At 43.0% G+C, this 26561-nt stretch overlaps 1 protein-coding gene across 1 annotated transcript in view; it reads right to left on the bottom strand.

The window, feature by feature from the left end:
* Positions 1 to 3405: 3405 nt before the first annotated feature.
* FMOD (fibromodulin) overlaps positions 3406 to 26561 on the bottom strand; it is a 57626-nt gene continuing 34470 nt past the window's right edge. Inside the window, exon 3 of the mRNA XM_073666571.1 lies at positions 3406 to 5864. Within this exon, the coding sequence (XP_073522672.1) occupies positions 5713 to 5864 (152 nt within the window). The 3' untranslated portion in view covers positions 3406 to 5712. The remainder of the gene's footprint in view (positions 5865 to 26561) is intronic.

The raw sequence follows: 26561 nt of genomic DNA, 5'->3' as shown, positions 1-26561 counted from the left end.
GGGGCAGAATGCTTAGCTTTAGACGACTCCAGAAAAATGCAAACTCGGCCTCAACCTCCAGATAGGAAGAAGTACTGCTCTCGCTAAGCCTTCACAAGTAGAAATTAATATAGCTGGCACCTCCCTCTCAGACACACCAGGTATATATTCACCCAGGCCACGGAGCTAATTACCAGAGGGAGGTAGCCACTAGGTCCTAGAGACAGCCTCTCATCTAAGAAGATGTCTGTAATGCCAAACATAGAGATCTCCTGCAACCAACTACAGGGCGACTGTCTGTCACCTCTAATACACCCATGACAGCTGAAAAAAGGAAGCAAAATGGAGGTAAGAGCAGGACAATTGCCCTGCAAACAAATGTGGATAGGGAAATTATTTAAAATAACATTAAATAAAAATTTACAATCTAGAGCCAGGAAGCAGATGTCCAACTGGATGTGGGTGTTTGAAGAGGAGGTGGACATGGTGGTGTAGGTGTAGGTGGAGGATGAGGTGGCTAACACTGTTTTTGTAATGATTTTTTTGGGGGGTAATCTGAAAACAGGCAGCGTAATTATCTGCTGGCCACTTTCTCTCTGTATACTGGCCGATTAATACTCTGCACTTTTTTGGATGAAAACAATAAGGAGAGCATCAAATAGGGGATATAGCCGTGTTGCTGCTGGTGGTCATGTAGCTGCAGTAGGGAGAGAGAGGACGTGGTCGATCTGTGCCTGCTACGCACCCAAATGAAACACCTTCCTCTGGTGCATGCAGACGACAGGACGTTCTGTGTAATTGCATAGGCCTGAGTACCGCTGTATAAATGGTGAGGCCAGAGCAAGTAGAGGTGGTTTTAGATTGGATGGCTGAGAGTGCCTTCAGTTCCTTCTCTTTGTCTTCCATGTGGTCCCCTGTTGAAAGTGCAGATTTTTCACCTGTGGCCCATGAGCATCTGTCTTCCACCTCACCCCCTTGCAAACCAGGCAAGCAGTCTGAGCCCCAAGTAATGCAGCAGTCATTTCTGCTTTTTGATGACTCAGCTGGCTGTGGACCCGTGGGCCATCCACCTGGCTCTGCCCCACAATTGGAAGCAGTTGAGTGCACTGATGCCCAACCACTTGTTCTGTTTGAGGATGAGTACGTGGGAGGGGTAGTGCAAACGGTCAGCGGACCACCGCAGTTGATCTCTGATGATGATGATAACGAAACACAGATGCCAACTGCTGCAGCTTTCCGATGTGTGTAGACTGGCAAAGACGGCAGGGGTGAGGACTGGTTGGAAAATCATGCGGGGCATTATTATTATTCTTTTAGAGTACCATTAATTCCATGGTGCTGTACATGAGGAGGGGTTACATACAAAACACAAATAGAAATTACAATGAACAAGCTAATACCGACAGACAGGTACTGAGAAGGAGAGGGCCCTACGTTTGCGGCCTTACATTATACAGGATAATGGAGAGGCAGACAGTAGGTTCGGGGGTTACAGCATCTCTGGTGTTGGTGAGGTGGCAACAGGATCATTGCAGGCTGTAAGCAGTTCTAAAGACATGGGTTTTCACGTACCGCTTGAATGTTCCGAATGTAGGGGACATTTGGATGTGTTGGGCCACAGAATGCTACAGGGTGAAGAATACTCAGGAGAAGTCTTGCAGGCGATTGGATGAAGAACGTACAATTGTGGAGGAGAGAAGGAGGTCTTAGGGAGGACCAGAGATCGCATGGTGGAAGATATTGGGAGATTAGTTCAGAGATATGAGACAGATTATGGACAGCTTTGTAGGTCATTGTTAGTAGCTTGAAGTGGATATATTGTGGAATTGGGAGACAATGAAGGGATTTGCAGAGGGAAAAAGTGGAGGAGTAGCGAGGACACAAGTGGATTTGTAGGACAGCAAAGTAAAGGACAGACTGGAGAGGTACGATAATGCTATGGAGGATGCTGAGGTCATAGACCCCACATGGAGTCAAGGCCATCCAAGTGATGTGGGCAGTTAGGAGGAAGAGGTGTTGGTCACGCTGGCCCAGCTACCCAGAAAAAGAGGGAGCAGGGAGCAGGCTGCTACTGGACACCGCGCCGACAAAATGCGCACACCAAAGCCAGCTCAAAGGAGCTCCCTGACAATACACTGATGGTTTGCACACTGTGCCATCAGAGTCTGAAGGGTGGCATAAATGTTCTTAACCCTTGCACCACCTGCATGATGAGACATCTGAATGCAAAGCATGAGCTGCAGTGGAGTACACACCTGAAAAAACAGGAAAGATATAAGCCTCCTCCTTCTCCCTCTTCTGCTATAGTCTCAGCCTTTTCCTCCCCCTCCCAAACAATAGGACCACCTGCCCCCCCGCAGAGAGAGGATGTGACAGCATCATCACAGAGCATCTCCACGCCATCCCATTGAAGCATTCAGCTGTACGTCCCCCAAATACTGGATTCCATATTCTACATGTGGCCTCACAAATGATTTCTAAAGGGCTAACAATACGGTGGGATCATGGGAACCACAGTACGTGGTTTCCAGGTGAGCCATCCCTGCCTTGCACGAACGTGTTGCAGACAAAATCAGGTGTGCACTGCACAATGCCATCAGTGTAAAGGTCCACATACCCACTGATACATGGACCAGTAAGCATGTGCAGGGACATTATATATCTCTAACTGCCAACTGGGTAAATGTTGTGGCAGCTGGGCGTGAGGCAGAAAGTGTTTTGGTGCATGTCCAAACATCACCAAGGATTGCTGGATGTTTTTCGGATGTTTTTCTGTCCATGTTATATGTCCTCTTCCTAATCCACTTCCTCCAACGCTTCCTCATCTGGTCAGTGTAACACCTGCACCACCAGCTTCAGCACAGCCAGCGGGAAATGACAACAGACTGTTCTGAAACTCGTTTGTGGGAAAAATCACAAACCATGCAGGAGCTGTGAATTGGGATCAAAGAACAGACAGATGAGTGGTTGGTGTCGCTGAACTTCAAGCCCGGCCTGGTGGTGTGCGATAATGGGCGAAATCTCTGGATCTAGCCGGTTTGATGCACATTCCTTGCCTGGCGCATGTGCTGAATTTGGTAGTGCAGAACATTCTTAAACATTGCACAGATAAATCATAGCTGCTCCTGAAAATGCGGGCCATCTGTGTGCGCTTTCTGCATTCTCATCCTGCTGCTGCTTGCCTGTCTACGCTGCAGCTTCTCTTCTGCCTTCACCACCTCATATGCGACATACCCACAATGTGATACTAGAGTTTCAGCTGCAGCACGCACGGGTGAGTCACTCTGCGAAATAACACCACTTCACAACCAACGAGTGGGCCTCTATGCGGGACACGTGCAAACATCAAATAAAGGGATTCTTGATGCTTGAATGAATAAACATATTTTTATTAAAATTGTTATATATACATCAACTCAAGAAAGATATATGAAGCCGGATATATTGCGAAAAGCAGGCAAAAAACATTTCAGAGTGATTCAGCATGTCTTATGCTTTTAAATGCTGATGGAAAATAGGTCAAATGCTTGTCTTCCACATAAGAAAATGTTAGCATTTTATTGAACATATTGTAAACCTGATATGTCATGGAGCAGACATACGCTTGACTTAGTCTCTGTTTGCACCACGCTGGCAATGTGTTCTTGGCATATAAACTACGGAAGTCTACTGTTTATGTGTCCCTCATTTATGCATCTGTATGCCATATAGTTGCTTACATCAACAAAAGACTCAAATTTCAAAATCACACACAATGACTCTGATTTATCAAAGTGATTTGCTTTTCAAATCACTTTGAAAAGTTGCAAGATTTTTGCACAATGCAGAGTTGTGCAAAAATGTAGCAACTTTCGTCTGTTTTGCCCAGCTCCACCAAAATGGACTGGGGTGGGAAGGGGATGTGATGGGGGCATGACGCCACAGTTCATTGAATTCATGATGACTGTGGTGCACCTATTGCCAGAATTCTTACTCCAGTCTGTGACTGGAATAAGATCTGTGACTAGGCTCACAGAGGCGCACACCACTTGTCATATGCTCCTGATTCATTAAAGAAGTTGTCCACTACTTGGACTACTCCTTCCCATACCCCACGCTTGGCCCTGATAAAATAAAAAAGCTTATACTCACCTACTGTGCTGTCGCCACTCCCACAGTGTTAGCACTCACTCTCCCCGGGGCTCCAGTACTGTTGTGTTGACTTGTGATGTCGGAAGCCAATCAGCGCTGGCCTCACTGTTCCAGCCTCCTGTCGAATTGAACAAGAAGAGGAAGTCAGAGAGTAGCCGCAGCCTGGACTTCCTCTTCATGTTCGATTTTTCCTAAGCCAGAAACAATGATGCCAGCGCTGATTGGGCGCTGGGCTAATGTATCACAACAACCACACAGCAGTCCTGGGACCGCGAGTTCTGACTCCGCTGGAACGGCCCTGGCATGGGAAGTAAGCATTCTTTTTTTTATTTTATCGGGGCCAAACATTTAGTTCAAGAAGGGGTTGTCCAAGTAGTGGACAACCCCTTTCAGAGGTGTGTGCTTCTTAATGAATCAGGTGCATCTGACTCCAGAAAGCCCCTTTATCAAGAACATTGTGCGCATCGTAAGTCTTGATGAATCAAGGCCAATGTGTTTCATGTCAGATCTATTTTTGGTGCAAAGTGTATTTAACTAAATATGAAGAAAATGCATTCTAAACAGTGCGAACATATTCATACATAGTTCTGCTATAGAAGATAAGACACTAACTTTTTGAGTAATGTCTAGAAAACACTTTATGACCACTATTTATACCTTCTGTTATAATTGTATGTAGCCGACTAGTTCTGATTAAAGGGGCTGTAGTACCTTCTCTCTTCAGCTGCTCACTTCTCCCCATCATTCTGGCTTCCTGCATGCTGGAGAATGGCGTGCTCCTGATGATTGACAGCAGCATGGCTGAGCCACTAACTCGAACAGCGTGTGCTCTCCTATGTTGCAAGCAGTTTTGCGTCTCAAAGGAGCATAGGGGCACTGAGACTGGATCAGATGCAGCAATCCGGCCAGCCTGAGAGCAGCACTTACAAGCTCTGTAGCAAAGAGCTGCAAGTGGTGTCCATAGGAATTTTTCCTATTTATGAAGATGAGGCCACTTCTTCATCTTTACATTGCGCTCACTGCATACTGTCAGGATTCTCCAGTCTGCAGGCGGTCACATAACCACAAGTAAGCTATATGCATACTTCCTGCTATATTCCGACTAGACATGCTCTGCCTCTCTCAATTCACCTATATTGAGTGAGGCTGCACATATCTAGTCTGCATGTGACTGCATGTATGCAATTCCCATACTTGCAGTAGTCACTTGTCTGGCTGCTCTTGGCAGCAATAATGAAGATTCCTGAAAGCATGTGGCGTGCGTGCTTTAGGGGTTCACATAGAGTGACTGCAAACTTACATCAGAAGACCGGATAACCCCTTTAAGACATTGTAACTAGAACATTTTTATGGTGCTGGATTTTTAACCAGTGAGCAATGATTTCACCTTTGCCTTGCTTATTTTCATCAAACTAACAATTACCCTGTTATCTTAATTATAATGTACTACTAGTCTTGCAAGAAGTATGGTGTTCTTTAAACTAGAACTTCTGTAATCAAGTGCTTGCTTTGCATGCATATGCCATTGGTCGCTTCCCAGTTATTTGTGAGCAGGGAGGAATAAGTGAATAGAGAATATAAGGAGCATGTTCTCTTTGCTGGTTACATATTGATAATATCAGCATTTCGCAGGCATAAGGGTGTATCCGGAGGGATATTATTATTTTCAATCTCATTACCATCCAAGCGTAAAATTTGCAGCCGAGAGAAGGTGGTGATGTCCACATGAGTGCAGAAACTTTTGACTGTAAATTCTAGAGATGAGAAAATCAAAATTATTATCATACTTAATATCATTCAAGGCATTGAATGCACAACAGATTAGATTCTGCAACATGTAATGCAAGTTTGCAGTCAATTAGTTTTACAACAACACACAGAAGGGTAAAAGCAAAGAATGTATGTACATTAAAGATTGCTTAGGTTATCAAGACTCACCATACACATAAATACGACTCTATATTTTAGTTTTTCGGAAAACTTTTATTTTTCAATTGGGCATAACATAAGACTATTATTATATGGAGAAAAGTATTGAGACAACTACACATCACACCTGCAGAAGCTTTTATGACATCCCTTTCTAAATCTGTGGATTAATATGACACTAGCATTTATATGTAGTATGGCATGAATATGGAGTTGGTCCTCCACATTGCAGCTAAAACAGCTTCTACTGTTCTGGTAAGACTTTGGATGAGATTTTAAAGTGGGTCTCAAGAAATTTTTGCCAATTCATTCAAAAAATTCACTTGTATGGTCAAATGACCAATGATGTTGGATGAGAGGGCCTGGCTCAAAATATCTATTTTATTTCATTTCAAAGTTTTTCTATGTGATTGAAGTCAGAGCTCTGTGTGGGCCAGTCAATTCTTCTTTAGGGTCATTTTACATTGTGTTCTTCGCCACGCTCAGTGGTCCCATCAGGGCTTACGTCCAAACCCCCCGCAAAACGAAATTCGGGTGTATGTGCTGATGGGGCTATTGACTATAACAGTGCTCACAGAGTCAACGTGTGCTCTGTCATACATCATTTTCAGGCTTCTGTGGCCAGGCTTCAAAAGAGATGGTGATTTTCACTATATGCAGTGATGTATAGCATAAATGATCAGACAATCACATATTCAAGTCCCCTAAGGGGACTAACAAGTACATTGAAAAGTTAAAAGAAAGATTTTAAAAAATATGAAAAAAATATAAAAACTCGTAAAAGTACAAATCACCCCCCTTTTGTCGCATTAAAATAATTTAAAAAGAAAAAAAATACACATATGTGATCTCACCGCATTCAGAAAAGTCCATTCTATCAAAATATAAACATAATTAACCCGAACAATAAATACCATAAGTGAAAAAAAAATCAAGAACTCCAAAATTGCATTTTTTTGGTGTCTGCAATTCTGCAAAATGCTGTAAAAAAAAGTCACATCTATCCTAAAATACTATCAATAAAAACATTTTCTCTTCCTGCAAAAAATAAGCCACCACACAGCTCCATTGACCAAAAAATAAAAACGTTACGGGTCTCGGAAAAAGGAAACACAACCCAAAACATTTTTTTTGCAAACTTCTGTTTTTTTCATCATTAAAATAATAAAAAAAAAACTGGACGTGTTTTGTATTGCTGTAATCATACTGATGAGCAGAATCATATTGTGAGTTCATTTTTACTACAAAATGTACACCATAAAAACAATCAAAAAACAATGTCAGAATTGTGTTTTTTTTCACAATTTCTCCCCACTTGGATTTTTTTTCCCATTTTCTAGAACATTATGTTTTTAAAATGAATTGTGTCATTCAAAAGTACAACTCGTCCAACAAAGAAACATCCTCATATGTCCATGTGGACAGGAAAATAAAAGAGCTATGGCTCTGGGAAGAAAGAGAGGAAAAAACGACAGTGCAAAAACGGAAATTGGCCCCGCCGTAAGATTACCCTTCAATGGAACTAGGTCAACCCCTGAAAAACCACCCCATAAGATTAACTATACTCCACCAAACTTTAAAGTTGGAACAATGCAGGCAGGCAGGCAACATTCTCCTGGCATTCATCAAACCAGACTGGTTTATCAGTTTGCTAGATACAGAAGATTAATTCATCACTCATCAGACCACATTTCCAAAACTCCAGAGTCCATTGGTGGCTGCTTTTCAAAACTCCATTAGATGTATGTCATTGTGCTTGGTGATGTAAGGCTTGAATACTGCTGCTCGGTCATGGAAACTCATGTCATTAACTCTTAGTGCAAAGATTCTGTGCTGATGTTAATTACAGAGGCGGTTTGTGAACTCTGCAGAAATTCAGGAGAGCCTTGGCAACTTTTATACAATATAAACCTCAACATACAGTGCTTAGCAACCCCGCTCCATACGTTACTGCCACTTCATAGATTCATAGTTTGGTTTCAGTGAGCTCTTTAAAATAAGCCATTATTTCACAAGTGTTTGCAGAGGTAGACTGCATGTTTAGGGCCTGGAATTTATATATTTGTTGTAACGTGGTATGGGGCGGTCGCCGCCGGTGAGGCACTCGTCTGTGGCGCCCTGGCACGTTGCATGAAAATGGAGGTCCTGGCTGGGTGTGTGGACTGCTGTGAATTCATTACACCCGTGCAGTCCGCATGTAACTGATGTTGCTGCTTTGTCAGGACCAGATGTTTCACAGTTCAATGATGAAGACCACCGTTCAAAAATAAAATCTTTACTAAGCGGCAGTTTGGTAAGAGTTATATATAAGGGATTCTGGCTACAAAGTCTTATGAACGCTTCCTTTGCAACATGAAGCTTTTTGCACACAGTATCCTTCCGCTGTATAATCTAGTGATCTTTACATCCGCTCTTTCTCCCTACTTCACCACAACCCAGCCTCAACGCTACAGTCCTGATTAACAAATCTCTACCTGTTCAGCGATTCCACATCCTATTTCTTCCACTACTGGTACCCTGGAATCCCCGCTCTGGACCCTTCACTAGTTCCAGTCTCTCAGTACTGTTTAGCCGAAGGTGTCGTGGCTAGCTGTCCTCTCCTAGGTCCTGTCTCCGGAAGCCACTCTGTCTCTCTTAGTCACATCCTCAGGATCTCACTATCCCTCCTGTTCACTCTCCTCTCATTTAGGGTCAACCTCGTAAGCGGCACTGCTCACTCTGCACTCCAGACGCTATCTGTCTTCCTAGTACTAGCCCCTCCCACTATTGGCTAGTCCCAACTATTAACTCTCAAATCTCTTTACACTATGCATTACACTGGCAATCATCACAATACAATACAATTCACATGAAACAATATTTACAAATGACGCAAGCATTACACTAAAGATGTAAACATCACACTAATGCGATTGGTGTCTTCCGGGGCTGCAATGAGACAGCCATTGTCCACCACCCTTAAACTGTAGTAATGGGACCAAAAGAAAAAACTAAATTTAATGATTAAGAGGTGTATGCCAATACTTTTGTTCATATGCCTTAATTAAACAGGTTGTCCAGGCTAGGGACAATAGTCTGCAGTCACTCCATGTGACATCAGACTGCCAAATCATGAGAGCGAGTGGTGTCCATGTTGTCACTATTCCCCTTGTTAGTCAGTGGTCAACATGTCTACAGTTTGCATACTTGCGGTCATGTGCCAATTAGACTTGTTTGTTTTCTCTCGAAAAGCTTCAATATCAACAGCAGAGTGGATTTTTGCTTCTAAATGAACAATAAGAGTATTCAAAGAGCATTTGAAGCTGTTTTTGAGAAGGATTTTGGAGTGGTCCACTTCAAAATACTCTAAATAAATGTGAATTTAGTCTTAAAGGGACTATGTCAGCACAGAACGACCGTTCAAACCAAGTACAGACGCTTTGTGTCAATAATTTAAATAGACCTCCACACCTGCTTGTTTTCCATATATCTCCACCTTTCTCTGGCCCTATGAATCCAGAGCTGTCAATCAAAGAAGAGAAGAGGTGGAGATGGATAGAAAACAAGCAGCTGGGAAGGTGTATTTAAATAATTGGCAGTTCTGGAAAGTACCGAGCGGCGGGACTTAGTTTGAACAGTCATCCTGTGCTGACACAGTCACTTTAAGAATATCTTCTCTTGAACTTAACCCCTTAACGACCACCATAACGCATTTTTACTGCTGTCATTAAGTGTATTTATTCCACAGCTCCGTTAAAAAGTGGAGCTGTGGAATAAGTGAATAGCGCCGCCCTAGCGGCGGCGATTCCTGAATCGATTCCAATCGGAGCAGATTAACCCTTTACATACCACTGTCAATTGTGACAGCGGTATTTAAGTTGTTACAAGGGGTCTTACGACCCCCTTAGTAACCATCGGAGCCCCGCGATATGAATCGCGGGTCCCAATGGCTACCATGGTACCCTGAGATCATGAGATGATCCCACGGTACGGTGGCCTGTGAGATCCAACAATAAGCTGGATCTCACAGGCAGAGTCAGTGAGTCAGACATGACTCACTAACAAACAGTAAGAAAGCACAGCAGCACACTGTAAGGGCCAATACATATGCAGACACTGAGAACATAAGAGTTAAACTGCATTACTGCTAAATAAAATGTACTTACAAAAAATGAAGGCTCTTATCGTATAAATTGGCCAATTCATATATGCCCATCAACCACGACAAGGTAGCCTCCGCATGATGGGTAACTAACCTCCTAAACATGCCTCTCTTGGGCTATAAGCCTGCAGTACAAATGGGCAAACATGCCTCTCTTGGGCAAGACACCTACAAATTTAAGTGGGCAGGTAAAAACCAACATTAATTAAAAGTACCCTTGGGTTGATGGGTGGAGTGCAGAGTCAGAAAAGGAGGCAGTCAAAACCTCCATAGTAAACTGCAAAGAACAAAAAAGCTGACCAGCACCTCCATATAGTGTGAACAGGTGAGCGCTGAAATGACTGCATAACATACAAACAGAAAGCACAGCAGCCCTCTGTAAGGGCCAAGATATATGAAAACACTGGGAGCATAAGAGCTAAACTGCATTACTGCTAAATAAAATGTTCCCAATGTCACTCCTTCCTTTCCAAGCCCTGCCCTGCCCAAACAATAGTTTTACCCTATATATGGGGTATGGCCATACTCAGGAGCAATTGCACAAAAAATTTTGGGGTCTATTTTCTCCTGTTACCCTTGTGAAAATAAAAAAAATAGGGCTAAAAGTACATTTTTGTGGAAACAAATTTGATTTCTTAATTTCACAGCTTTACGTTATAAACTTCTGTGAAGCACTTGTCAGTTTAAGGTGCTCACCACACATGTAAATAAGTTCCCTGAGGGGTCTAGTTTCCAAAATGGTGTCACTTGTTGGGGGTTTCCAATGTTTAGGCACATCAAGGGCTCCCCAAACGCGACATGGTGTCCGCTAATTATTCAAGCAAATTTAACATTCAAAAAGTCAAATGGCGCTCCTTCCCTTCCGAACCCTGCCGTGCGCCCAAACAGTGGTTTTCCCCCATATATGGGGTATCAGCGTGCTCAGGAGGAATTGCACAACAAATTTTGTGGTCCTTTTTCTCTCGTTACCCTTGTAAAAATAAAAAAAAAATTGGGTCTGAAATAAACATTTTGTGAAAAAAGTTAAATGTTCATTTTTTCCTTCCACATTGCTTCAGTTCCTGTGAAGCACGTGAAGGGTCAATAATTTAGAATGGTGTCACTTTTGGGTATTTTCTGTCATATAGATCCCTCAAAGTCACTTCAAATGTGAAGTGGTCCCTAAAAAAATGGTTTTGTAAATTTTGTTGGAAAAATGAGAAATCGCTGATCAACTTTTAACCCTTATAACTTCCGAACAAAAAAAAAATTTTGGTTCCAAAATAGTTCTGATGTAAAGTAGACATGTGGGAAATGTTATTTATTAACTATTTTGTGTGACATATCTCTCTGATTTAAGGGTATAAAAATTAAAAGTTTGAAAATTGCAAAATTTTCACCATATTTCTGTTTTTTTCACAAGTAAACTCAAGTCTTATTGAAAAATTTTACCACTATCATGAAGTACAATATGTCACGAAAAAACAATCTCAGAATCTGGGGGATCCGTTGAAGCGTTCCAGAATTATTACCTCAAAGTGACACTCGTCAGAATTGTAAAAATTGGCTTGGTCATTAAGGACATAATTGGTTCCGTCCTTAAGGGGTTAATCACATATCTGTATTTAGTTAGTATTTTGTATCAGTGTTTGTGCGACAAAATCATGATAATTGCAAATAAACATCGAAAATTGCAACGGAAAGATTTATAACTCTTCCATTTATTTTTCTCGTTTCTGTTTATTGCATAAAAAAGATTGATATCATGGAATCAATGGCGCTATATAAATAAATAATAATAATATCTAAAACTTTTTTTGCACAACAAGGTTTTGCATTCGAACAAAACAGAGGATTCAATTTCCCAAAACAATGTATTTGCTGTTGTCACTGAATGTTTCCCACCTAAAAGGACAGGCGGAGAAGCAAAAGGTGACTTGCAATTGTTGGGTGCAAGTTGCCAATGGGATGGGAAAGCAAGCAAATACAGCTGTGCTTGAATGGTATAACATTGCAAAGGTAAGGAGTACAAAGAAAAATGCATGGTGCTTACATTGAAAGTGTCCTTATATAGGGTTGTATGAGTGCTACTGGTATTGGGAAGCTACATTTCATTGATGGTATCAAATATGCAAATTGTCTCTTTTGAGAGGAAGAGGACTTAAACTCTAGTGCCACCTATAGGTAGTGGCAATCCGACAAGTCAATATTGACCTTTCATTGATGGTATCATGAATTCACAGATGTATTGAAAGAGAAGATGCTACCAGCACTCCGTGCCATTAGTTGACGTGCATTTTTTCAACATGTCAACTATTGCATTTCTGAAGAAGAAGAAAAGGGTGAAAATTATTCAGTGGCCAAGTATCCAAGTATACCTAATGATCTGAACCCAATCGATCATCTATGGTGAATTCTGAAGTAGCAAGTTGAACATCACTCTCCATCCAGCATCCAGGGTCTAAAAGAGGTTGTTCTTGAAGAATGGGAAAAGATAAAGATGCTGTCCTTAAAACTCATGGAGGTCATATAAATACTACATTCAGTAGTTTTTGATGTGGGGTGTATTGATTTTTGTATCAACTAATTTGAGTAAAACTAAAGATTTTGTAATAAAAGTTATATTAACCTTACTTTCATGTTATGGGTTAAAAACATGTTATATGAAACTCAGTCTTGTCAAAATCTTGCATATTGTTCTTGTGTTGAGATATTGACTAAAATCTTACTTATCAAATGGGGTGTACTCATTTATACTGGGCACTGTATAAATATTCATTCTCACGAAAATTACTTAGTGGAATTAGGAATAGTAGTTATATGTGGAAGTCGTATTGCAATCATTATAGCTGAGACCAATCTCTACTGCTTTTGTACTGCCCATGTCAAGCTGTTTATTCCTATAAAGGGCCTTCAATGTGGTCAGCAAGGGTAGCTCAGTCAAAGTACAGCTCACTGTAGGAGTCGTCACTCTCTGCTACACTACTATGTGCAAGACATGTATGGGGACTGTGGGCCATCATACTGTATGTTAGAGGGTTGTGGCACCATCATTATGTATATAGGGGAGCTTTAGGGTCATCATATGTATGTACGTATGGACCTGTGGGACAATTATACTGCATATAAAGGGCTGCTTAGACATTGTACAGTGTATAGAAGAGCTGTGGCACTATCAATCTCTAAATAGGGGGAGTTCTGGGGCTATCATAAATAATGTGTATAAATGAGTTGTGGAGTTATTTTCTGTACGTGGGGGGGCTATGTGGCCATAATGCTATATATAAGGGGCTGTGGGGATATCATTTTGTGTATATAGGAGTTTTTGGGCCATCACACTATATATGGGGACATTATGATCATCATACTGTGTATATAATGACTGTGGGGCCATCATTTTGTATTTGAGGGGCTATTTTGCCATCATATTATATGTAGAGGACTTATAGGACCATTATACTGACTGTGGTGTTGCAGTACACTGGGCAACACAATGTGACACCATTGACTTGTATGACACCATGATGTAGCAGCTACACAGAATGAATTTTTGCCTCGTAACCTCTGTAGTGCTGTCTAGCCCCAATCTAAATTTAACAGTTTAACAATGCTGCCCACACCCTAACAGAGGCTCCCGACCCCGTTTTAGTTTGAGACCCCTGCATTAAAGTATATATATGTAGTTATGAAAATCATAGGATCAATACAAATGCTGATGATTCACAAATGATGAAAATTTGGAAACAAAATTTTCAAAACATCAAGATTTCTTCAGTATGGAGTATGACCTCAACCCACAGAAATATAGACTCTGTTGGAATATGTTTAGTGCAACAACTCCATTCCTGTGTATGTAAATGTTCTATTGCTTGGTTTGTGTATTGTCTATAAAGTTAAAAAAACTCCCAGAGGCTCACACACAGAAAAGGCCATGTGACTGTGTTCAGTTTCCTGTGTCTGTGCATGAGAGGAGAAGCAGCCTGCTGATGCTGCACAGAGACACTTAAGATATGTATATTCCTGATTCCACAAAGCCTATCATATCTGTACCTGTTTATAGCTAATTAAAGCTTTGTTCTGTTGTCAACATGCTTTGATATGATCCTGAATGATCCGCTGCCAACAGGTTATGGGCCCAGCGTGACACAGAACTCCAGCGTGACACAGAACCCCAGCGTGACTCAGAAGAGTAATACAGCAACAGATGCCCAAAGCAAAAGCAGCACAGAGCAACAGAGAATATGTCCACAAGCAGGGATCAGTGCAAGTTCTCAGTGCAAAGTCACACCAATCAGAATTATCAATCTTGGAAATTTAAGGTGAAAATGCTGCTCATAAGAGAAGGTACGTGAAAATATACGCAGGAACAAGTGCCTCATCCATTACCAGATGATTGGCTAGAGAAGGATCAGAAAGCACAAAGCAATATCTCCCTCAGTGTAGATGATGATCAGATTGTGCATATATGCAAATGTGCAACTGCAAAGAGATGTGGGATGAATTACAGAAAGTGCATGTAAGATCAAATCTCAGCAATAAGCTTTATCTCATGAGAAAACTGTATCAGTCTAAGCTAAGTGATGGACAGAATATGCAGGACTATATAAGAAACACCCTAGAGATTGTGGAGCGTCTCAGGGGCATTGGAGAAGAAATTAAAGACTTTCATGTTGCTGCACTACTATTAAGTGGTCTTCCAGAAAGTTATGACACACTTGTCACTGCACTAGATGCACGGCCAGATGATGAGCTCACACTAGAATATGTCAAAGGCAAGCTTGTAGATGAATTCAAGCGAAAAACACACAATGTAAGCAGAAGTAATGAATCTAGAGCAGAAGCAGCATTAAAGACACAGGACTTTCCTAAAAATAAGAGCAATCTAAGGGAAACTCGTGAATGTTTTGTCTGTAGAAAGCCCGGCCACCTTAAAGCAGACTGCAGAATTTGGAAAGCAAGAATGATTCAGCTTAAAAAGCAGAACAGTGATCAAAAGGTGAAAACAGCTGTAGAGGAAAAGTCTGCATGTGTTGAAACTGCATATAATACCAGTACAGGCTCATCTGAAAAGCATATGTGGTGTATAGACTCTGGTGCTAGCAGCCATATGACGAATAACAAAGATTTCTTCACTGACCTTGATGAAAGCAAGCCAGAAAAGGTCATCTTAGCTAATTGTCAATATATGACTTCAGAAGGAATAGGAGACGGCTACCTCCACTGTCCAGTTTCCTCAGCACAAAGCAGAAAGATCCCAGTAAAGGATGTTCTCTATGTTCCCAGTCTTGAAAGCAATCTTCTGTCAGTAAAGAAGCTTACGCAAAAAGGGAATGTAGTTACTTTTAAAGACAAAATGCATTATATCAATGAAGTGTCACACTCTTTCAGAAGGAAAAATCCAAAATGAACTTTATCAGCTAAAATGCAAAGAAAGAGTGTACAGTGCTAGACAAGATCTGCATAAGACCTGTATCCATATATGGCACAGATGTCTTGGGCACAGAGACCCAGAAGCAATAAAGAAGCTAGGTCAACTTGCAAATGGTGTGCAAATCAAGCAATGTAGTCAAATGATGATGTGCACTAGCTGTCTTAAAGGGAAAATGTCCTGAAAACCCTCTCCTAAAGTAAACACCTCTAGATCTGCACAGCCACTGGAGTTGATACATACAGATGTTTGCGGTCCAATGACTGTTCAAACTCCAAGCAAGAAGAGATATTTTCTCACATTTATTGATGACTGCTCCAGATATATAGTCGCCTACCTGCTTCACAGTAAGGATGAAGTTCCACAGAAACTTGAAGCATATCTTGCCATAGTATTTAACAAATTTGAAAGAATGCCAAAAGCCCTGCGTGCAGATAATGGGACTGAATATACAAGTGGTAAGGTACAAACCATTTTGAAAAAGAATGGAATCGTGTTCCAGACTACCATTCCATACAATCCAGAACAGAACGGAATTGCAGAGAGAAAGAAACGCACTCTCTGTGAAAGTGGAAGAAGTATGTTGTTTGATGAGAATCTACCTACAACGTATTGGGGAGAAGCCATCACGACAGCTTGCTATTTTCAAAACAGACTGCCAGGTAAAGCCACAAATAAAACTCCATATGAGCTATGGAACTGTGAGAAGCCTAACCTGAAGAACCTAAGGATATTTGGAAGTAAAACGTTTGTGTATGTTTCCAAAGAAAAAAGTTCCAAGTGGGAATCACATGCAAAGCAAGGAGTCCTGGTGGGCTATAGCGAAACTGAAAAGGGATGCAGAATCTTGCACCCAGAGACCAACACAGTAACAATCTGCAGAGAAGTAGTGATTGATGATAACTCAGTTTCGCTCAAATTCCATGAAGTTACACCAGCCATTCAAGCCAAGAAACAAGAACAAGAATCTCAATCACCAAACCAAGACACTGAAAAAGAAAACACTGAAGTCTGGATAAGCTCTGAAGCCAGCAAGAAAGAAACAGAAGAACCAAGTCAACCTCCAGTCAGGAGATCAGAAAGACCAAACAAAGGTATCCCAGCTATACGCCTTTCTTATATGGTCAGAACACTTCCTGAACCAATTTGGACTGTCAGAAGCCAAAGGTGCGTCAACATCAATTGATCCATCCTACTTAAAGTTGGAAGGAGAAGAAGATCTGCTACCCACCAATGAGAGTTACAGACAAGCAGTGGGGGCGCTTCTGTACATAGCAACCACAACTCGTCCAGATATTACAGCCGCAGTTGGAATTCTCTGATGACATGAAAGCAAGCCACGCCAAAGAGACTGGAACGCAACTAAGAGAATTATACAATATCTTAAGGAAACTCAAAGGCTTAATCTTAAGATATCTGCATCAGGAGATCTCACTCTCAGAGGTTATGTGGATGCAGATTGGGCTGGAGATACAAGTGATCGGAAATCAACAAGTGGTTACTTGTTCAGGTTAGGAGAAAATTCAATTTCTTGGTCCAGCAGAAAACAAGTGTCAGTTGCATTGTCTTCTACAGAAGCAGAATATGTGTCAGCTGCTTATGCAAGTCAAGAAGTTATTTGGTTGAAACAACTTTTGGAAGATTTCGGCAAGCCACTAGCTCAGCCAAAAGTTATCTATGAGGACAACCAAGGAGGTATTAAATAGAGATGAGCGTTGTTCTACTCGAACTGTTCGCCAATCTCAAATTCGAGCTGTTTTGGGCGGTGTTCGAGCCGTTCGGCGAACACGAACAATTTGAGAAAAATTCGGCTGTTCGAGGTTATGTTCGATAACTGTTCGTGCACCAAAATCATAACTGGATTTTTTCTCAGTAATGATGAAAATTGATGTTAATACGCAGTTTGAGTGTACAGCGGGGTGGGGGGAGGGGCAGGGGATGGATCTCTGCAGGAACAATGAAGATCTCCATTTTTTTTTCTCTTTCCCGCATTTACAGTGGGGAGGTGCAATCTGTCAGCCTATCAGCAGCGCACACACGGAGCGAAGTGCTTTTTTTCACACAAGCAAGGGCATGTGTCATTGGCAGTGTATGTCACATGTCCTTGCCCTATAAGACCAAGCCATTTTCCCCGTCGCCACCATTTTCTCACTGCTGCAGCTGCGTGTTAGACGGCACCGCTGTTGATGTGTGCGCTATACCTTGTTAATTTCAAGCCAATTTTCGCACAAATATACAGATAGCTTGGGAGTAGGGAATAGTTGTGATTGCAGTCCTTTTAAGGACTAGGTTACAGCATTTCCTACGACTTTTATCAGGCAGGTCTGTGCTCTTAAATAGATAGGTTGTGGGAGTAAAGACTAATTGTAATTGGAGTCCTTTTCAGGACTAGGTTACATCAGTTCCTATCAGTTTTTGCCAGGCAGGTCTGTGCCAGTGCTGTGCAAGTTTTTTTCACAGCATTTGGCTGAATCTAGCAAAGCAAATCCTTTTTGGCCTATTGCAGAGTGTGTTAGTCAGTGGAGTAGCCTATCTGTGTTGCAAGATATACCACCTGTGTATAGAATACCAATTTTTTTACTGCACCTAGTGAAGTAAAATCTTTTGGGCATAGCATCATTCTATTAGTCCATCTATACTGACCTCCATCAGGTTGCAAATTAAAACTAATTTTTATCTGCATCTACAGTACCTCTGAAAAAATATTTGGGCTTCTACCTGTGTGTGGGACTTGTTGTATTAGTCCATCTATACTGACCTCCATCAGGTTGCAAACTGAATATATTTTTTTCCTGCATCTACCTCTGAAAAAATATTGGGCTTCTAGCTGTGTGTGGGTCTTGTTCTATTAATCCATCTATACTGACCTCCATCAGGTTGCAAACTGAATATAATTTTTTTCTGCATCTAGCTCTGAAAAAATATTTGGCCTTCTAGTAGTGTGTCGGACTTTCTCTATTAGTCCATCTATACTGACCTCCATCAGGTTGCAAACTGAATATAATTTTTTTCTGCATCTAGCTCTGAAAAAATATTTGGCCTTCTAGTAGTGTGTCGGACTTTCTCTATTAGTCCATCTATACTGACCTCCATCAGGTTGCAAATTAAAACTAATTTTTATCTGCATCTACAGTACCTCTGAAAAAATATTTGGGCTTCTAGCTGTGTGTGGGACTTGTTGTATTAGTCCATCTATACTGACCTCCATCAGGTTGCAAACTGAAAATATTTTTTTCTGCATCTACCTCTGAAAAAATATTGGGCTTCTAGCTGTGTGTGGGACTTGTTGTATTAGTCCATCTATACTGACCTCCATCAGGTTGCAAACTGAATATATTTTTTTCTGCATCTACCTCTGAAAAAATATTTGGCCTTCTAGTAGTGTGTCGGACTTTCTCTATTAGTCCATCTATACTGACCTCCATCAGGTTGCAAACTGAATATATTTTTTTCTGCATCTACCTCTGAAAAAATATTGGGCTTCTAGCTGTGTGTGGGACTTGTTGTATTAGTTCATCTATACTGACCTCCATCAGGTTGCAAACTGAATATATTTTTTTCTGCATCTACCTCTGAAAAAATATTGGGCTTCTAGCTGTGTGTGGGTCTTGTTCTATTAATCCATCTATACTGACCTCCATCAGGTTGCAAACTGAATATAATTTTTTTCTGCATCTAGCTCTGAAAAAATATTTGGCCTTCTAGTAGTGTGTTGGACTTTCTCTATTAGTCCATCTATACTGACCTCCATCAGGTTGCAAATTAAAACTAATTTTTATCTGCATCTACAGTACCTCTGAAAAAATATTTGGGCTTCTAGCTGTGTGTGGGACTTGTTGTATTAGTCCATCTATACTGACCTCCATCAGGTTGCAAACTGAATATATTTTTTTCTGCATCTACCTCTGAAAAAATATTGGGCTTCTAGCTGTGTGTGGGTCTTGTTCTATTAATCCATCTATACTGACCTCCATCAGGTTGCAAACTGAATATAATTTTTTTCTGCATCTAGCTCTGAAAAAATATTTGGCCTTCTAGTAGTGTGTCGGACTTTCTCTATTAGTCCATCTATACTGACCTCCATCAGGTTGCAAACTGAATATATTTTTTTCTGCATCTACCTCTGAAAAAATATTTGGCCTTCTAGTAGTGTGTCGGACTTTCTCTATTAGTCCATCTATACTGACCTCCATCAGGTTGCAAATTAAAACTAATTTTTATCTGCATCTACAGTACCTCTGAAAAAATATTTGGGCTTCTAGCTGTGTGTGGGACTTGTTGTATTAGTCCATCTATACTGACCTCCATCAGGTTGCAAACTGAATATATTTTTTTCCTGCATCTACCTCTGAAAAAATATTGGGCTTCTAGCTGTGTGTGGGTCTTGTTCTATTAATCCATCTATACTGACCTCCATCAGGTTGCAAATTCAAAATAATTTTTTTCTGCATCTAACCCAGCCAATAGTTTTGGCCTAATACCACAGTTTGGCCACTCAGCTCTGCTCGGTTACCATCCATTGTTTTTTTGTGCAAACAACTCCGGAGTTGTGAATTAGTTAACCACCAAAATGAGTGGAAAAAGGCCTGCTGCTGGTGGAAAGGGGAATAGGCGTGTTGGGAAGGGGAAAAAAGGTTGTGTCCGTGGGGTAGGTGTTAAAGCAACAGTAACATCTGCAGAAGAAAGACCATCTTCCAGCCAAACTAAAATGTCTACTTCTTTTAGCGGACAATGTGATAAGATCCCTTTCTTACGGCCACGCCAATCGCTACAAATTCCAGATGAGGCACAAAAACAGCAGGTGCTTCAACGGATATCAAGTGCTCCTTTAAGTGGGCTCTCCTCCACATCAACTTCAACATCACAAATACTCCAGTCCTCAAAGGTGTCACCCAAATCGCACTTGCTTCCTCACAGCTCCCAAATCTGGAGCTGCCCGTCTGAGTATGAGGTAGAACAGATGGTTGAGTCTGCAGAGCTGTTTACTCATACTAGCCTGGGAATCAGAGGTCGACTCCAGCGCTTCTGTGAATCCAGACGAGGAAATGATCTGCACTGATGCCCAGAATCTTTATGAGTCGGATCCAGGACCAGACACAGAAGGTTCTGACCATAATGTAGACCCTCATTCCCAAACTGTAACTCCTGTTGGTGGAGACAATGAGGAAGACGATGATAAGACTCAAATACCTGATTGGAGCGACAACTTTAGTTTTTTGTCAGGACAGGAACAGGTTGGCTCTGAGGACGACGGGTGTGATAACGCACAGGGTGATGATGATGAGGTCGGAGATCCCACTTACTGTCAACCCACAGTCAGCCAAGAGATGAGGTCAGCAGAGGAGGTGGAGGAAGATGCTAGTGACGACGAGGTCAGGTTGCGCCTTCCTGGACAGAGACGTAGTACTGGAAGCACGTCAACAACTGCATCCTCAAACACAACTCTGCCTCTCACCACAAGTCGTGGTGGCTCTTCAGGTCGCATGGGTGCTAAGCCTTGCATAGCCTGGGCATTTTTTCAGATCGATAAAGATGACCCAACTCGTGTTATCTGTAACATTTGTCAGCAAAAGCTAAGTAGAGGCCAAAAAATACATAGTTTGAGTACTTCATGCATGAACCGGCACATGGACATGAAGCATAAGTTGCAGTGGGAAGCTCAGTGTGCTACAATGCGGCCTAGCCGGCCGGGCCAATCACCGTCTGCCATATCTTGTGCATCCGCGGCCTCTTCATCCTCTGTGACTGGGGGGACAGCAGTCACACCTGTTTTGGGGCGCAGACCTGCCACCTCTTTACCCGCAACAGCCAGCGTGATTGGCAGGTCATCATTTTCTTTGGAGGTGGTAACACCAGCTGGTGTTGAGCGCTGTCCGACATCGATAGCACCACCTTTGGATCAAGGCAACCTAACATGTCCGCCTGCATCTTCCTCACAGACCGGCAGTTTGCCGGGGACACCCTTATCAACAATATAAGCACAATAGCCAGCCCTCGGTCCCTCAGATGTGGACAAGTAAAACACCATTTCCTCCTAGCCATGAGAAAGCTAAGAGGTTGAATTTCACCATCTGCAAGCTCTTGGCTACAGAAATGCTGCCTTTCCGCCTGCTGGACACAGAGGATTTTCGAGACCTTATGTCCGTCGCAGTGCCCCAGTACCAGATGCCCAGTCGGCACTACTTCTCAAAGAAAGGTGTGCCTGCGCTCCACCAGCATGTCGCACATAACATCACCGTTTCTTTGAGAAACTCTGTGTGTGACAGGGTGCATTTCACCACAGACACTTGGACGAGTAGGCATGGACAGGGGCGTTACATGTCGCTGACTGGGCACTGGGTAACTATGGTGACAGCAGGACAAGGGGCTGCTGTCCAAGTCTTGCCGTCCCCACGAGTTGTGCGTCAATCCTCTTTATGTCAGAGTTCCTCCACTGCTTCTGCCTCCTCAACCTCCTCTCGGTCTTCCACCTGCACCCAAAGCCTGTCTGGTCATGCCACAAGCTTTCTAACTGCGCAGAAGGGATCCTGCACACCTCCTTACTATGCTGGCAGTAGGGCTCAACGTCATCAGGCGGTTTTTACATTGAAATGTCTGGGAAATGTGAGTCACACAGCTGAGGAGTTGTGGTCAGCTCTGGAGAACCAATTTCATGAATGGTTGTCTCCACTGGACCTGAAACCAGGGAAGGCCGTGTGCGACAATGCTGCAAACCTGGGTGCGGCCCTTCGCCGGGGCAATGTCACACACGTGCCTTGTATGGCTCACGTGTTGAACCTGGTTGTCCAGCAATTTTTAGCCCACTATCCCAGACTAGATGGCCTTCTGCAGAGGGCACGGTCGCTGTGTGCTCACTTCCGCCGTTCGCATCCCGCAGCTCAGCGACTTACATCTCTACAGAAGTCGTTGGGCCTGCCACTTCACCGGCTAAAATGCGATGTGCCTACCAGGTGGAATTCAACTCTGCACATGTTGCAGCGACTGTGGCAGCACCGACAAGCCCTGGTGCAATACGTTCTGATGTATAGCCTGGGCCAACGAGATTCAGAGGTGGGGCAAATCACGCTGGAGGAGTGGTCTCAGATCAGGGACCTATGCACCCTTCTGCACAGTTTTGAAATTGCGACGAAGATGTTTAGTGCTGACGATGCCATTATCAGCATGACTATTCCGGTGATTTACATGCTGGAGCACATGTTAAACAGAATTCGGAGTCAGGTGGTGGCACAAGAGGAGGTGGAGGAAGTAGAGGAGGAGGAGTTGTATGCGGAAGGGCTAACATCTGCAAGGTCCAGACGGTCGGCAGCACCAAGGCGGCAGGCATGTGAGGGTGGGGGAGATGGTTTTACCAGGGCGCATGGTAGCAGCCAAACTAGTGAGGAAGGTGCAGGAGCCCAGGAAGAAGTGGAGGACGAACTGATGGAAGACTCATCAGATGAGGGAGACCTTGATCACATTTCTGTTGTGCGAGGTTGGGGGGAGAGGACAGAGGAAGGAAGCATGATTGTTACCTCGCCACCAACACAACAGGGACTTGGTGCTCCTGGATACGCAACACACATGAGTGCCTTCTTGCTGCACTACCTGCAACATGACCCTCGAATTGTGAGAATTAGAAATAATCCTGACTACTGGGTTGCCACACTGTTAGATCCCCGGTACAAAAGTAAATTTGCAGAAATTATTCCTGCCATAGAAAGGGATGCACGCATGCAGGAGTATCAGCAGAGACTGTTGCAGAATCTTACATGTGCTTTTCCACAAAATACCAGTGGTGCACGTAGTGAATCTCACAGTTCCAACTTGCCAACCGTGGGACCGTCAAGTGTTCAGCACTCAAACCGTAACAGAACCACAGTATCTGCTGGTAACATCAATTTCGCGGAATCATTTCACCACTTTTTTAGCCCATCCTTTGCAAGGCCACAGGAGACAAGAAGTCTGACACATAGTCAACGCCTAGAGACGATGGTACAGGAGTATCTCCAAGTAAACATTGAAGCCACGACTGTGTCACTGGACCCTTGCTCTTTTTGGGCTTCCAATCTGGATAAATGGCCGGAGCTAGCCACTTACGCCTTGGAGATCTTGTCATGCCCCGCAGCCAGCGTTCTGTCTGAACGTGTGTTCAGCGCTGCTGGTGGTGTGCTGACAGATAAGCGCACGCGGCTCTCCACTGATAATGTAGACAGACTCACGTTCATAAAGATGAACAAATCATGGATCCGAAACGACTTTTCTACCCCTGTGTCATCCTGGGGAGAGTAAAAGCTTGATGATTGGTTAAAATCACCCTACCAACCGTTTTAAGCTTTCAAATTACTAATCATGTTTATCTGTATCTTGACTGGAAAATAATTTGGGCTTTGTAGCAGTGTGCAGCACTGATCCTATTAGGCCATCTATACTAAAGCTTCACCAGATTTAAAATTAAAAATAATATTTTTAGCTGCATCTAGCCCGGAAAATAATTTTGGGGCTCCAAGATGCGCAAGGCACATAAGTGCCTTCTTGCTGCACTACCTGCAGCATGACCCTCATATTGTCAGAATTCGAAGTAATCATGACTACTGGGTTGCCACACTCTTAGATCCCCCAAACTTTTCGATCAACCTTTTCATTTTAATAAAGACCAAAAAAATGGTCATTTTTGAAATTATAAGCATTAGCAGGTTGTTAGAAACTGAAATCAAACAGTTTTCAACTCAAAACTTTATTCTAGGTGATGTTACATTTTCACATAGGACCCCTTGTTCGAAAGGAGCTTCTGAACTCTCTCGTCCATTGAATTTGTCAGGTTTTGGATGGTTTCTGCTTCAATTGTTTTGCATGAGGACAGAATACCCTCCCAGAGCTGTTGCTCAGATGTGAACTGCCTCCCGCCATCATAGACACTCCTTTTAATGATGCTCCAAAGGTTCTGAATGGGGTAGAGGTCAGGGGAGCATGGGGGTCACACCATAAGTTTGTCCCCTTTTATGCCCATATCAGCCAGAGATGCAGATGTTTTATGTGCAGCATGAGATGGTGCATTATCATGCAGAAAAATGATCTTGCTGTGAAATACACGGTTCTTCTTCTTGAACCATGGCAGGAAGTGCTGTTTGAGAAAATCCACATACATTATGGAGTTCATCTTTAGCGCCTTCAGGGATCCTAAAGGGGCCGACAATCTCTCTCCCCATGATTCCAGCCCAAAACATTACTCCACCTCCTCCTTGTTGGCGCTGTAGCCGTGTTTGCGTGGGGTGTCCATCAACCAGCCATCCTCCACTCCATCCATCTGGACCATCGAGCGCTGCACGGCACTCATCCGTGAACAAAACAGTTTTGAAATCAGTCTTCATGTAATGTTTGGCCCACTGGAGCCGTTTCTGCTTGTGTGAAGTGGATAGAGGAGGTCGACAGGATGGCGCATGCACAGCTGCAAACCTCTGAAGGACCCTGCATCTTGTTGTTCGGGGGACGTTGGAGGCACAAGCAGCTTCAAAAACTTGTCTGCTGCTATGACAAGGCTTTTTTGCCGCTGCTCTTTCAACCTGACGTAATTGCCTGTAGGAAAGAGTCCTCAATTTGCCCTTATCAGCACGCACACGTGTGTACTGTGAATCAGCTACATACTTCTTGATTGCCAAGACACTTCATCCTGATCATCGCACAATGTTGATTGTAGTCATGCCTTGACCTAAACACTCCACAATTTGTTGCTTCTCAGCAGCCGACACATCCTTTTTCTTTCCCATTTTGGCAGAAAATGTAGGCTGCTTAATAATGTGAGAGACCCTTCTTAAGTAGTCTTGCCTTTCATTGGACACACCTGCCAAACTAATTAGCACAGGTGTCTGCAATTGCTTACAGTGATATAAAGAGCCCTGACACACATCACCATCAATGAGTTTAACTGACAAATAAACAAATTCTTCCCTTATCACTCCTAAACACTTTTTGCATAATAATTTGGAACGCAGTGTACATGTGCTTTTCCACAAAACACCAGTGGTTCACGTAGTGAATCTTACAGTTCTAACTTGCCAACCGTGGTCTGTATGGAGTTGTTCAATAAAGGGCCCAAAATTAAGATAACATAGATGGGAGAGGTCTCTATGAATAGGAATTCCTAAGTATTTGATACCCTGTGAGGGCCAGGCAAAGGGAAAGTTGGACTGGATGGAATCCTATATGGATTTGGGGAGGGAGACATCGAGGGCCTCAGACTTCGCTGCATTGATTTTAAAATTTTACCATGTAACAAAGTGATCTATTTCAGCCATAACAGCATGGATGGATATATGTGATTGAGTGATATATACTAGGACATCATCAGCAAATAGAGAGCACTTGTACTCGGTGCCTCCCACCTCAATCCACCTAATATTGGGGTTATGGCGAATTAATGAGAGCAGGTGCTCCGTCACTAGGATGTATAAGAGAGGGGACAGAGGACATCACTGCCTTGTCCCATTGGTGATTGTGAAAGGTGATGAAAATGTTCTGACGCACCCCCTGGGCCTTGGGACACCCGGAGCCGGACCCTTTTTGGTGGATGCTGGTGGTTGTAGTCTTCGTGGCGGCGACCCGGTTCCGTGGCTCAGGGCGGTCAAACCAGTGGCGGAACTATTTATGTGGTTTTGATGTTTAAATGTCCGACTACGCCACCCGTGGATTGCGGTCAGAGTGAACCGCCGCTACAGGGCAGACCGCTGAGGCTGGTGTTGTGGGTGCAGCAGAGCGTAGCATAACTCCCCACGGGAGGAGTATAGCCTCAGGGCAGTGTATGCGGAGGATGGGGGTGATGGTGCAGGGCAGCAGCAGTAACGACACGGAGTCAGTGATGCAGTTCAGGGCCTTTACTCACAGTTCTTATTATCCAGACCACGTCTGCAGGTAACGGCTGCCCACGTCGTACTGTGCTCACCAGGTGAGGGGCTCAGACAACTCCCAGATAACTTTGGAGCACTTCACAGGACCCCCTTT

This window comes from Phyllobates terribilis, unplaced genomic scaffold, assembly GCF_046119375.1.
Source record: "Phyllobates terribilis strain yellow unplaced genomic scaffold, ASM4611937v1 Scaffold_2__4_contigs__length_985480577, whole genome shotgun sequence".
Classification (NCBI taxonomy): domain Eukaryota; kingdom Metazoa; phylum Chordata; class Amphibia; order Anura; family Dendrobatidae; genus Phyllobates; species Phyllobates terribilis.
The sequence above is the reverse complement of the archived record's forward strand: the minus strand, read 5'-3'. Positions and strand labels throughout refer to the sequence as shown.